We start from the raw sequence: 15,034 nt of genomic DNA, 5'->3' as shown, positions 1-15,034 counted from the left end.
AGAGAGTCCGCACTTCCAATGAAATACGACCGACGTCAAGTGTGACTCAGTGCAAAGCTGGAACTACCGGTCTGACCTGTCAAAATAAAATACACTCGTTGGTTACTGACGAAAGTAAAGCTGTTGAAATACATTTTTATCGATCATAATGCAAATAGTACACAGCAAACTAACAAAACATCATAACATTATCATGTTATAAAGTACAGTTTCCTTCTTTGCTTGTCATTCATTTGCTACCTTTGAAGTACTTTACATGAAATACTTAAGACTTTACTACTAGAAGTGAAAATAGTCATCTTTTGAAAACTGTCAAAGTATAAACAATTTTGTTAAATCGTATTCATACCTAACTATACCGATAAATTTGCCTTTTTGGCTAATGTTAGCTTGTAATGTTTGCTTAGAAGCAAACATGCTTACTTATTTTAACCAGGTTTGTTCTCAGTTAGTGACCTTTCAAATAAAATATGCTTGTTCTTTACTTAGGACGGTAACCATAGAAAACTGTTAGCAAACACAAGTGAAACTACAAAAATGAACAAATTAATTCAAACAGATAAGAACAAAATAACAAGCAAAAATGTAATAAAGCACTGTTTCTCTCTTTTCCTATCATTATCCTTGTTTTGAGCATTTGGCATGCATGCTCAAATATTAGCTTTGCTACCAAGCTAACCTTGTACAAGCTAGTCCAAGTTTCTTTCTAGTTAATTTGGCATTATCAAAGTTTCTCAGACTTTATTCCTTTTAGTGAAAAGAGTTCATAGTATTTTGAAAACTGTCTAAGTATTTTGTAAAATGCATCTAACTGTAAATACGTGTGTCTTGGCTAAAGTTAGCTTGTAGAATTGTTCATCAGAAAACTCACATTCAAGTAATAAAACATGCTAACTATATTTGACTGGTTTGTTCTCAGTAAGTAGCCTCATCATTTGTATTAATTTTTCAATGATAATCTTCAATGGAAACAAATGGCAAGTTTTAATTGATCCATTTTTTAAATCTTTAGATAAACTAATGATGTTACTAATATTGTTAGCATCAAAGTGTTAGTAAACGCGATTAGCCACCTAGCTCGTCCCCTATTTGGTGGTTTTAGGCTTAAATATTTTAGGCTTAAGTTTTTTCTAGCAGTTGTAACTATACACATATTTATGTCAGAAGTATGAATTTAAAGAGTCACACGTTATAGATTTCTTGATATTGTCCAGTTAGCTTTTTGACTCGGATGATAGCAGGCGAAATGGAAGCGTAAGCCTACCATTTTACGATGACAGATTGGTTTTAAAATTAAAATTAACTTCAATTAACTTTAATAAAGCTTTTTATAATTTTGCTTGGTTTGGGCTGTGTCCATTTGTCGGTAATTCTTTTATGTAGGAAATCCCCCCCATGTCTGCTTTTGACAGTTGGAGTTTTATTTTGAAAGACACATTGTTGAATTTCCGTAGTTCTTGTTTAAATTTATGCTACTTGACAATGAGAAAATGTTTTTTAACGCTCCCCATTCGCGAACGTTACTTTGTTCATAGATGCTTTGACGTGATCCTCGCATCTTTATGCTGATGTCATCCTACCGGGTTCCCCTGTTTGTGACTGTGGAGGCACGGGCAGTACATCACCCGGGGTTGTGTGGCTGCAAGCTGGGCTCTTTAACAGGCAGAGGAGCCAGCTGGCACGCCACAGAAAACCAGGAATTTCTCTCTTTACGCAACAAACTATGCAGCTGCAGAACTGCATCAAGTCAACCAGACAAAGCATGGTGAGGCAGGAAACAGGTTTGGTAGATCAAGCAATAAAGGCTGGTATTGATAAATGGTGGTTTTATTTGATATGTGGTGACCTGCAGACATCTTTCAAAAAAACTCTAAATATAGGTAACATGCTAATCTCAGATGTTTACATTAAAATGCTGTGTGCATCAGCTTTGGGAGTTCTAACTAGGATAAAGGGAGAAAACTTCTAATTTCATATATCTCATCAATTCATAGACAACTATACCTTTCTCCTTACTCTAGGAGATAGAGCGTTGTGGCATAGGCACTACTTATCATCCATTATACACTAAAAGCCTCGTAGACCTACAGCTGAATTAGCAGACAAACTGAATAGGGCTGAATGACTTGCAGTATTTTCCCCAATATTGCGATAATGATTTGATATGTGATTATTTCTGAAGTTCCTCATCTTATGTATTTTCCAACAAACACAAGCAATAAATTATTATATATTGTAACCAACTCAATACAAGACTAAATTAGGGCTTAAGTATTTTGAAAAAAAATTGTAATCGTGATGATTTTGACTCATATTGCAAATTGGATATGAATTGTTGCATTAAAGGGAGTGATCCTTTTTTATGTCAATTTCATATATAATAAGAAAAACTTACACAAATTAAGCATATGTCATGCATATTATCTCTGCAGAAAAAAAAGTTTTAAAGTGGTATTTTGACACAAATTTCAGGTTATAAAAATATTGCAACTTCCACAGTTTGGAAATTGAGGCAGGCCATATTGTGATTTAATCTAATTGCCCAGCCCTAAAACTGAATACAGAAATAAATAATAAATGAAGAAAAAAGTTTCTGCCCTGATTAAAGTATTTCTCCCTTTAGGATTTCACAAAATTTTATTGTTTTTTGATTCATGAATTTCTTTCTGTTTGAAAATTAGTTCAGACAGCGCCGGGACCCTTTGCTGGTCTTGGTGAGTCTCCACAGCTGGTGACGCTCCAAGTTTCCAACAAACGAAGCAGTGATGGTGGTGGTTTGTGATTTATTAAAGCCTTATTCACTGGCAGTGAGCAATACATGCAGGAATGCTGCCAGACATCAGCATATCTCCTCTAGATAAGAAACGGCTGCCCATTCATACCCAAAACACACTTCTTTTTGGCCTTAATATACAACATTTCCCTGGACAATGTTTAGAGTTTATTAGATTGTTTAATCCTCACAAAATCAGGATGAGAAAAGAACCTAGGGAACTAGAGGTTAAGAGAGCTGACTTTTATTATAACTAAAAAAACAAGGAAGAGAAGAAAAAACAAGAAATATGAGTAAAGGCACTTTGGATATAGAGCTGTTTTTTCTCAAAAAGATATCTTCTGTGTTTCAGTAGACTAAATTAAATGACTAATTTGACTGCATCTTAAATGTACTTTTTTTCCTTTACCAACATTACCCACACCAGTTTTCATATACTAGAGAGTTTTTTCATAATATAGCCCAGTGGTTATCAACTAGTATAACCTCAGGAACCACCAACACCTCTGTAATGAGAAAACATGACCCAAATTTCTAATATTTTTCAACCAGTGTAATTTGTTTAATGAAAACAGCACAGTTTGGATCTCAGAAGATAAACAAAAAATAACAGAACAAAACAAAGATGTCTGAAAAATGCTTTGCAGCCTTTTAAATCAAAATTAGAAATGCACATCATTTAGCGGTAGCTGGCAAGTCTATGGATGATAATGGTGGCTTGAAACATCACCTATCGTGTTGTCTTCCTCAAATGTAGACCTTTGCCTGTCTATCCCTGTTGACTTTTTGACACATTTTTCCACGCACAGAAAAAGGCTAACAAACCACTGGAACCACTTTAGGTTCCAGCCCATCAGTTGAGAACCACTTGCATGTAAAAAGAAGCCCAATCGACAAGCCTGTGTAATGTCATCCATTTCATTACTGAAGTTGTCGTTTAAAGCCAATCCATGGCAGTTACCATTTTGAAAATGCCATCTAAAACCAATTCTTTTTCAACCTAGAAACAGACAAAAAGTTGGCGATGAGGCAGATCTTCAGCCTCCAGACCAAGCAGTAACCCCCGTGCAGTTCCTAGAGTGACCACTTGAGGCTGGCTGCAAAAGCACACAAGTCACATACACACCTCATGTTAAAACATATGTTTTTTTTTTAACAGCAGAAATCAATTTGTTTACAGCCTGGTTAAAGAAAATGTTTTTCTGTCAGAATAATTAATGCCTTCATGGGCACATGTACGAATTGCAAGTTTATATAATCCATTTTGGTTTGAATAGAAAATGTTGATTTACGCATTTATTGATAGATTAACAGATATGCTAAGCCAGAGACTTATGACCCACCTCAGTACCGTCCCTGTGACTGTCTCAAGGCTGATCTTAAAGACCCTGTCCAGTAAAAATGAATCTGTGTTATGATCAGAGCAGAGCTGCCTGGCTCTGTGCCAGAGAAGATACATCTCTGTTATGATGCTTTAAATGATCCATAGACCACTGTAGCTGATAGATTGCCACCAGGTTGTATATTTTAAACCTAAAGTAGGGCCCAACAGCTGTTTTGGGATGAATTTTGGATCATTCTCTCGCTCTGTGCTACTGATTGTGATGTGTTGTGAAAGTCAAACTACGGGCAAGTTTCTTGTTATTGTCAAAAAGCTTAGACCTCGTTGTTTATAACTAATTTTATTTGTGAAGTGTCTGTGCAGGTGTTGGTGTGTGTTGGAGTGTGTGCTGCTGATTGCGCTCCTCCAGGCTGATTCCTGTCACCTGTGCTGCTGCTGCAAGAAGGAGAAGCTGATCAGTTAGCAGCTGCAGACAAACCAATCAGCCAGTGAGTGGACAGCACCGATCAGCCCAACACTTTTTAAAGCCTGGCCATCCTTCAGTCTGGGCGCAGCTTTATTTTGGTGTTTGAGCTAGCCGCTGTGCCTTGTTTTGTCAGAATTCTGTTTAATGTTAGAATTTGTGTTATGTGTGAGGCACTCACTTTGATGCACTGGGCCAGGTTGTGGTTTAGTTTAGGCACACACTCACATATAGGTTTTGTTATGTTGTTTAGACACACTAGGTTAAGGGGTGCTGTTCTTTTCTTGTTAGATTTGGTTAGTTTGTTAGTTAGGAGTTGTGCCCATTTTGTTTCACAAAGTAGTTCGCTTTTTTCAAAACTAGATTCTGTTTTATTTGGTTGTTAGTTGAGCAGCACTCGTATGGTGTACCATCGCTGTCAAAAGTCTGTATGCATAACTTTGACACTTTGTATCCATGTTTGAAAACTTTGTGCGCAAATAAATGCTTTGTACCCCCCAAAAATGGTTTTGTATATATGACTCAGCAAATAACGAGTGTTTTTATGTGAGTATGAGTCTAAAAGCTACAACTTTAAGCAGTCAGGCAGTGACAGGAATGGTACACCGTACACTCGGAAGTCTGTTTTATTTTCCCTCACTTTTGTTTCGCACAATTTCAGTTTTTGTAATAAATAACTTTATTTTAGCAACACCATCTGGTTTTATGTTACTTCCTTTTACCCTCAATGAGCTGGGTTGTATCATAAATGGGGGCTCGTCCGGGATCAATCTGTTAAAGCAGTGGTTCTCAACCTTTTTCCCTCAGGGTCCCCCCTACTCACATCGAAAAAGCTAAGCCCCCCCTCGAACCCACTCGGAAAAAGTACACATCATTTGAAATAGTTTTTGTTGACAAAATCCCAGCGTAACAGACCTGTATAGACTTGTTCTGGACTAAAGATCTATGTCCAAACTATCCATCATAATTACAGTGCATTAGGACCACTCTTGATGGAAAGACCAATTTCAAGAAAAAAAAAATTAGGTATAAAAAATTAATTCATTAAAAAAAAAACATTCTTTTGACTTTAAAAGCGGTAAATATCTCTAAAACTTGATGAGAATTTTTAAGATTATAAATCCCAAAAGTCAAAATCTGACCACTGTTTTCAGCTTGGTTACTTCTAAATTTTGACTTCACACGGTTGTAAAATTAGGATTTGAAAAACTTTTAAACTTAAAAAAAAAAAAATTAAGTTTCTAAGGTCTATTTAAGACTTGGTAAATTATTAAATTTTGAAACACTGAAATGTTGTAAATATAAGACTTTATAATCTCAAAAATTTTGATTTTTTTCAAAACAAATTTTTGACCTTTATGATTAGAAATATACAGATTCTCCTTATATTTTAATCTTTTAGGTTGGTCCATATACTCTATTGATTTAATAGCTACCAAAGGATAAGGCGAAACATGGCGACTATAGACATGTCAGCACACAACTTTTGTGGTTTTTGAAAAGAAAACAACTCACTGCTGTTCTTTGTTCTTCTTTTAACAAAGAAATATTGTCAAGTTCTGAAAAAACTGGCGCTTTAAGGCAGGCCCTAGGCAGACCCTAAGCTGCCAGGCAGGCACTTCCATGTGAAGGTAGGCAGGCAGGCCCTAGGCAGAACCTAGGCAAACAGGCCCTAGGCAGGCCCTTGGCAGGCAGGCAGGCCCTAGGCAGAACTAGGCAAACAGGCTCTAGGCAGGCCCTTGGCAGGCAGGCAGGCCCTAGGCAGAACCTAGGCAAACAGGCTCTAGGCAGGCCCTTGGCAGGCAGGCAGCCATTTCCATGAGATTGCAGGCAGGCAGGCCCAAGGCAGACCTTTGGCAGGCGGCCAGGCAGGCATTTCCATGAGGAGGCAGGCAGGCCGGCCCTCGGCAGACCCTTGACAGGCAGGCCCTGGGCAGACCCTAGGCAAGCGGGCAGGCAGGCATTTCCATGTGAAGGCAGGCAGGCAGGCCCTAGGCAGACCCTAGGTAGGCAGGCCCCAGGTAGACCCTAGGTAGGCAGGCCCTAGGCAGACCCTTGGTAGGCAGGCCCTAGGCAGACCCTAGGCAGGCAGGCCCTAGGCAGACCCTTGGTAGGCAGGCCCTAGGCAGACCCTAGGTAGGCAGGCCCTAGACAGACCCTAGGTAGGCAGGCCCTATGTAGACCCTAGGCAGGCAGGCCCTAGACAGACCCTTGGTAGGCAGGCCCTAGGCAGACCCTAGGTAGGCAGGCCCTAGGTAGACCCTAGGCAGGCAGGCCCTAGGCAGACCCTAGGTAGGCAGGCCCTAGACAGACCCTAGGTAGGCAGGCCCTAGGTAGACCCTAGGCAGGCAGGCCCTAGGCTGACCCTAGGTAGGCAGGCCCTAGACAGACCCTAGGTAGGCAGGCCCTATGTAGACCCTAGGCAGGCAGGCCCTAGACAGACCCTTGGTAGGCAGGCCCTAGGCAGACCCTTGGTAGGCAGGCCCTAGGCAGACCCTAGGCAGGCAGGCCCTAGACAGACCCTAGGTAGGCAGGCCCTATGTAGACCCTAGGCAGGCAGGCCCTAGACAGATCCTAGGTAGGCAGGCCCTAGGCAGACCCTAGGTAGGCAGGCCCTAGACAGACCCTAGGTAGGCAGGCCCTATGTAGACCCTAGGCAGGCAGGCCCTAGACAGACCCTTGGTAGGCAGGCCCTAGGCAGACCCTAGGCAGGCAGGCCCTAGACAGACCCTAGGTAGGCAGGCCCTATGTAGACCCTAGGCAGGCAGGCCCTAGACAGATCCTAGGTAGGCAGGCCCTAGGTAGACCCTAGGCAGGCAGGCCCTAGGCAGACCCTAGGTAGGCAGGCCCTAGACAGACCCTAGGTAGGCAGGCCCTAGGTAGACCCTAGGCAGGCAGGCCCTAGGCTGACCCTAGGTAGGCAGGCCCTAGACAGACCCTAGGTAGGCAGGCCCTATGTAGACCCTAGGCAGGCAGGCCCTAGACAGACCCTTGGTAGGCAGGCCCTAGGCAGACCCTTGGTAGGCAGGCCCTAGGCAGACCCTAGGCAGGCAGGCCCTAGACAGACCCTAGGTAGGCAGGCCCTATGTAGACCCTAGGCAGGCAGGCCCTAGACAGATCCTAGGTAGGCAGGCCCTAGGCAGACCCTAGGCAGGCAGGCCCTAGACAGACCCTAGGTAGGCAGGCCCTATGTAGACCCTAGGCAGGCAGGCCCTAGACAGATCCTAGGTAGGCAGGCCCTAGGTAGACCCTAGGCAGGCAGGCCCTAGGCAGACCCTAGGTAGGCAGCCAGCCTAACCAGCCAGTCAGGCTGGCAGGGACTTGGTTTAAGAGATAACCACAGAAAACAAGGCCCTCCACAAAGAAAACATGAGATCTCAGCAGACCTGGGGTCCTTGATTTTTACAGTCGAGAGGCAGAATAGATACAGATGGGTTGTATTTTGACAGATATGAGGGATTTTGGATGTCTGACAAAACCTAAAAAACACACTTTTAGTCAGTTTTGGTGTCAAAGATGTATTTTTAGCTAGTCTTTCTCATGGAAAAAAGGCTGTCGACTAGTGTTAATTATGTTGACTGGAACTATGACTAAAATTGTTCATTTCCATGAGAAAGACTAGACTAAAACTAGTCAATATTTGATCTTTGATGATTAAAACTGACATAAAATGTTCATTTAGTTTTAGTCAATGTGACAAAAACAAGACTAAGATGTAATTTAGCTTACATCAGACATTCTAAATCCATGATTTTTCTCCACTGTGGGTAAATCTGTCAAAATAAAAGCATCTGTAGCTATTCTGCCTCTCAGCTGTAGAAAGCAAGGACCCTAGGTACCACTACCCCAGATTCAGTCAAGAGAATACATGCTCTGACTAAAGTAAAGACTAAACTTTTTATGGAGTTAAACTAGACTAAAATTATAAAAGACAGAAATGACAAAAATGTGATAAAGAATAAAAGACATTTCATCTAAAGACTGAGACTACTATTATTGGCTGGGTGGTCAGCTCTAGCAGAATCCTGGTGGTTCCAAACTCCTTCCATTTACAGATGATGGAGGCCCCTGTGCCCATTGGAACGGTCAATGCTGCAGAAATGTTTCTGTGCCCTTCCCCAGACCTAAGTCTCGATACAGTCCTGTCTCAAAGGTCCACAGACTGTTCCTTTGACTTCATGGCTTGGTTTCTGCTCTGACTGGCAGCTATTCAGCTATTGGACATGATAAAGAGAGGCATGTGTCTTTCCAAATCATGTCCAATCAACTGGATTTACCACAGGTGGACTCAAATCAAGCTGTAGAGGGATGATCAGTTGTTTTTAAATGTTTAATAAATTTGCAAAAAATGACTATTTGTCTGAATAATCCTCGTGTGTGGTGTCAACACAATTCTTTTACTGCTCCAAATCATGTCGTAGCCTCCCAGACCCTGAATAGTAAATATCAAACATGTTTGATATTTACGATTCTAGGTTGTAGTGCGGCTGTTGGAGTACCCACAACAACCAATGAGAGCGAGCAGACCGGGTAGTGTCACCAGACGGATCATACTTTCACTTCTCATAAACACAACTATATTTAATTCCAGCCAGGATTTCATCCTGAATCTTTAGTGAATTTTTGCTGCACCTGTAATGCATGCCAGGGTACTCTGGTGTGGCCGGCCATAGTCAATATTAAAGTAATGTTGGCTGTCTATGATTTTCTTATTTTGCAGCTTAAAACCACAGCTTTACCCTCTACAGCAGGGGTGTCAAACTCAAGACCCAGGGGCCAAATCCGTCCTGTGGATCATATCATACTTTTATTATAACTGGCCAACCAGTATGAGGTCTGCAGATTTCCTCCAGTATAAATATAAAAATGTATCCTTGATAATATAAAATATCCTTAAGTCAGAAAAATCAAGAAACAAAGAGTAAAAATATTTAGATATTAGTCAGCAATATGGGAAATAAATTAATTTGTGTTTTTATTTCATAAATTCAATTTTGAATCTCACCATTACAACTTAAACTCATAATTTTGACTTTTTATTTAATATTTTGACCTTTTAGATTCACAGTTTTAAAAATCAATTCTCATTTTGACCTCTAAAAGCCATAATTTCAAATTTTATCTAATTTTTAACCTTAAAACTCATGAATTTTATCTCATAATTTGACCTTTAAAACTCAGTATTTTGACTTTTATCACCAATTTTGACCTTTTAGACTCATAGTAGTTTAAAATTTATCACATTTTTCAACCATCTTAATTCATGATTTGACTTTTTATTTCATATTTTGACCTTTCAGAAAATCATTTTTTAATTTTAATTTATATTTTGACCTTTTAACTACAACCTTTGAATTTTAATCCCTTATTTTTTAAACTTTTTACACTCATAATTGAAAAAATGTATCTCATATATTGTCCTTTAAATTTATAATTTTGACTTTTATGACAAATTTAAACATTTTAAACTCATGATTTCAAATTTTATTTTTATATTTTGACCTTTCAGAGTCAAAATTTTTAATATTAATTTATATTTTGACATTCAAAACTCCTTACCTTAACATTCAATCCCTTATTTTAACATTTTTACAAACATAATTGAAAACTGTATCTCATATTTTGTCCTTTAAATTCATAATTTTGACTTTCATAAAAAATTTAAAGCTTTCAAACTCATGATTTAAAATTTTATTTTTATATTTTGACTGTTTAGGATCAAAATTTCAAATATTAGGCTATTTTATATTTTGACATTTTAAACTCCTAACCTTGACTTTTAATCCCTCATTTTTGACTTTTAGAATCATAATTTAACATTTTATCTGGTATTTATACCTTTCACCCATGGTTTTAGATTTTATTTCATATTTATACCTTTAAATTGTAAGATTTCATACTTTTACATTTTTTTTTAACTCTCTATCTCATATATTTGCCTTTTAAAAGAATAATTCTGCCTTTAAACTCAGATTTTGTGCCTTTAAACTGATCGTTTGACTGCTTTTAATCACAAAATCATGTATTATCAGTGCTCAGTGTTTTTTCCCAGAATCCATCTGTGGTAAAAATGAGGGTTATGGTTTAATGTTGACCTTGTTAGGCTCTCAGGTAAGGTCTAAACTCAGAATCTGGCCCCTGCTGTGATTGAATTCGACACCGCTGATCTACTGCATGTGGAATAGATATGGACAGTGAGTTTTAGGACTGTCAACACAGAAATGCTGGATTGAAAAGCATTCAGAAGAAATAAAGTTAAATGAATTTAAATTTTATTATTGTTTAATTTTAAAATGTATTTTATTTAATTTAAATAACCATATATTAATTTAAAAATATCAGTTTACCTAAAAACTGTGGTAAAAATAGATAACAGTCCAGTAGTCTTACCATCTCTTTCTCCATATCCCTTCGATCAGATGGTAAATTTGTTTATCTTGAACGTTCCGATATATCGATCTTCCTAACAAAAAATAGATAACAGTCCAGTAGTCTTACCATCTCTTTCTCCACATCTCTTCGATCAGAGGGTAAATTTGTTCGTCGCAAACATGCCGATATATCTCTTGTTGTTTGACATCTTCCAGCTGTTCCGTTAAGGATTCAACTTCTTTCTCTCTTAAACTTAACATTTTCTGACATGTTTGCAGTTCCCTCTTCATACCTGCATTGTTTTGAGGTTCTACCTGTTGGAAGAGTACTTCTTTTAACCTTTTGTTTTCATCTAAAACATACTCATGTCTGTCCAGCTGAGACTAAAATGCCTGAACTTGGTGAAGTGGTGGTATGATCTCTTTTTCCATAAATATGTATAAACACTGCTTTTAACGAAGAAATGTTGTCAAGTTCTGATAAAACCGCCGCTTTAGCAGCATCCACGCTAAGCTCTCCCGCCATAACTGCACTGGTCTCTTGCTGCTGCTTGTTTAGGTCACGACTCCGCCTTGCCTGAAAGGACTGCCCCTGGTCGCTGATTGGTCCTGTCACTTTCTAACTGGGCCAAACGGTTCAGACAGGAGTTTTGCAGGATGGATTTGCCAGTGAGAAACAAGGAAACAGGCGTATCTATCTGCTTTGGAAGGTTAATGATTTTAGAGCACAGGTATCAAACTCAAGGCCTGGGGGCTAAATCCGCGTGGAGCAGTTAAATCCCACCCACAAGATGATGTCATATTTCTAACTGGCCCATCACTATGAGGTCTGCAGATTTCCTCAAGTATAAAAATGTAAACCTATCCTTGATGATTTAAGATATCCTTGTTAAGTCACAAAATCTGAAAAAGTAAGGAGCAAAAATCATTGGATAAGAAGTCAGGAATGTTGGGAAAGAAATCAATTTGTGTTTCAATTTCACATTTTCACTTTAGCGTCTCACCATTAGGACTCAAACTTAGGATTTGACTTTTATTTCATACTTGGAGCATTTCAATTCATAATTTGGACTTCCCATAATATTTTGAACTTTCTAAGTGATATTTGGACCTTTGGAACCATTTATTTTGGATTTTACCTCATATTTTCAGCTCCAGACTTTGACTTCATAATCCCATAGTTTGACCTTTTAGACTTACAATTTCAAATTTTGAATCTTATTTTGACTTTTAATTTCATGATTACAAATTTAATTTCATATTTTTGACCTTTTACACTGATGGTTTTTGACCTCTTTCTAACGTAATATTTTTCAGTAATAATATTGATTATTATTATTTTTCATGTTTTGAGCTTTTTGAACTAATACAGTTTCTGTTCTGACATTGTGAGCCTTTAAACTTATCATTATAACTTTTTAAATGTCAAAATCGTTTATCATCAGTGCTGTTTTTTTTTTTAAATATAAATTATATATTTAATTACTGGTGTACAAGGTTGACAGTTTGTGGTTTAAAAGCTGACCCTGTTAGGCCCTCAGGTTAGTCCTGAATCCAGAATCCAGCCCCTGCTGTGTTTGAGTTTGACACCCCTGATTTACACAATAACAAAGGGGAAAAATATCTTTTCTTTATATGGCGTAACTATAATTCTAATATTTCTCAGAGCCATTCTCCTTTAAAACATTCTTTTGATGCATTTAATTCACACTGAAGATAAGAAAAAGTGTTTTAGGTCAATATTTTTGCTGCTCTCCAACAACTTCCTAACAACTACATTTCCCATGCTGCACTTCGAGGGGGGCGTCGTCCTCAGCGCTTATGAACACACGCTGGATAGCTAGCATGAGGTGATGTGTTAATAACTGGTAAATAGTATTCCAGTTTTGATCGTCCCAGTCTGAACCGGTCCAGTTGGACAGCATGGCGTCAGAGGAGGACGACGCTCTGCTGTATCTCATCTACCAGCACCTAAAGGAGAGTGGCTACAAGAAAGCTGCCAAAGCGTTGGAAAAACACGTTCCCCAGGTAAGAAGTTTGCTCCCGACCTTCTACACTTCCAGCCTCGTTCAATGCACAGACAGCTCAATGGGTGGTGCTTCAAAAAGTGTTAAAATTCGGAGCATGCAGAGGATTTATTGCTTGTTCTCATGCAGGCATGCGCGTTTTGCACATTATGTAAGAGCTTGAATTAAATAATGCATTTTTAGTGAGTGTTATAGCTTCAGAGCTGCTGTCTAGCTGCAGGTCATCCTCCCCCCTCTAATATTTCTTTGTACGTGTGCGTGTTAAAGCACATGGCTCCTTGCTCAGGCCTCCTGAAGGAAAAGAACATTATGTTACAGGAGCTGCATGGCTGTTAAAGCAGCCCTGCTGCAGGCCTGCTGTACTCTGACAGCCCTTTAAAAACCCCCTTTTACAGTCTTGTACTTAGAAATAAAAGTAGACCGTTACGTATATGTATTAAGATGCGAGTTATGCCGTGAATACATTGGTAATAAACGATGTAGAAATAAAAGATTAATTGGCAGCAGCTTGGTTTATGTTTTAGTTTTGGGCATTCTGTTGGACAAAATAAATCATTTAAAGATTCCCCAGAAATTTGCATTGTAGTTTCTGTTTTTGTAGCTGATCCACAATAGAAAGTGATCAAAAATATATTAGTTAGGTTTAGTCTAATCCCTATTAGATTCAGTTTTGCAGCAGCAATTCCTCCTGGACTCCACTACAGTCTTCACTATGCAACGGTGTTATGACATTTTACATATTAAAAATCGACATACATAGCACGAATAAAATTAACAACATTCAGTATGAAAGTTTATAACACATAAAATTATAACACTAACAGGCCATATGAAAACATTAACACAAAATCACAGCAGTAAGGACAGAAATAATCAGATAAATGATTAAAAAAAACTTGTAAGTTGTATCCCTCTGTCTGCTGTGGTATTAAGACTTGTCATGCAAACAGATGCTCTCATAAGCTTTCAAAACGCTGCTAAAATCATGTTTTTTTCCAATAAAAACAACCAGAAGTCAAAATCCCGTTTTTAGTTTGAATTTGCCAAACATTATCAGATGTTCAAACACAGGTTGGCAGACACAAGCCAGAAATATTTCCCCCGTAGTTTCAAGAAAGAAAGAAAATTTAAAAAGTCCCTAGAGCTACAGAAACCTCATGCTGTCACCTTGTCCTATTGTCTATTACAACAAAGTTTATGCTTTACTAACACTGAAGGTGTTGCACTAGCATTTTTGCCTTTTTTGACACTATTTGCCCAATTTTCACATGTCTTGCTCATTTTTGCCCTTTTTGCCACTTTGACCAATTTTCTCCACTTCTCTTTGCTACATTTAACACATTTTTGCTGCTTTTAGCCCATTTTAGCCCCCTTTTTAATATCAATCTTAAAACCATTTATGCCATTTTTTCAGAACTTCTTGCTACATTTATCCCATTTTTGCTCTTATTGCTCTTTTCCTGCCGCCTTTTTTGTCACTTTAACCAATTTTTGCCACTTTTAAAGAATTTTTCCAACTTTTTGCCACCATTTCCTCCATTTTTGGCACTTCTTTTTGCCCAAATTTAACAGATTTGTGCCACTTTTCACCCAATGTTGCAACTACTGTTTCCAACTTTTATCACATTTTGCCGCATTTGGCCTTTTTTGCCAATCCTAACCCATTGCCACCAATTTTTCCACTTTTTGGAACTTATTCACTACAGTTAACCTTTTTTTTCCTCTCTTTTTCGCCCTTCTTTGCCACTTCTTTTTGCCATATTAACCCATTCTTACTACTTTCACCTGTTTTTGCCACTTCTTTTTACAACTTTTAACTCACTTTGCCACTTTTCACCCATTTTTTTAAAACTACTTTTTACCACTCTTATCCAGGGCTGAATGAGTAGGGAAATTAATCCAACTGTGATTCTTTATAACCCAATATTGCGATTGCGATATAATATTTCTTAAATTCCTCATCTTATTTATTTTCCAACAAAAACAAGCAATAATTCATTTTATACCATAGCAAACACAGTATCAAATAGATTAAACTAGGGCTGAACAATTGTGAAA

General features: G+C 38.4%; 1 protein-coding gene across 1 annotated transcript in view; it reads left to right on the top strand.

Annotated features, from left to right (window-relative positions):
* Positions 1-12,794: 12,794 nt before the first annotated feature.
* LOC121520607 (cilia- and flagella-associated protein 251-like) overlaps positions 12,795-15,034 on the top strand; it is a 41,621-nt gene continuing 39,381 nt past the window's right edge. The window contains exon 1 of the mRNA XM_041804148.1: positions 12,795-12,977. Coding sequence (XP_041660082.1) covers positions 12,873-12,977 — 105 coding nt within the window. The 5' untranslated portion in view covers positions 12,795-12,872. The remainder of the gene's footprint in view (positions 12,978-15,034) is intronic.

Source organism: Cheilinus undulatus, linkage group 13 (genome assembly GCF_018320785.1).
Source record: "Cheilinus undulatus linkage group 13, ASM1832078v1, whole genome shotgun sequence".
Lineage (NCBI taxonomy): Eukaryota > Metazoa > Chordata > Actinopteri > Labriformes > Labridae > Cheilinus > Cheilinus undulatus.
This window is presented reverse-complemented; position numbering and strand designations above follow the sequence as displayed.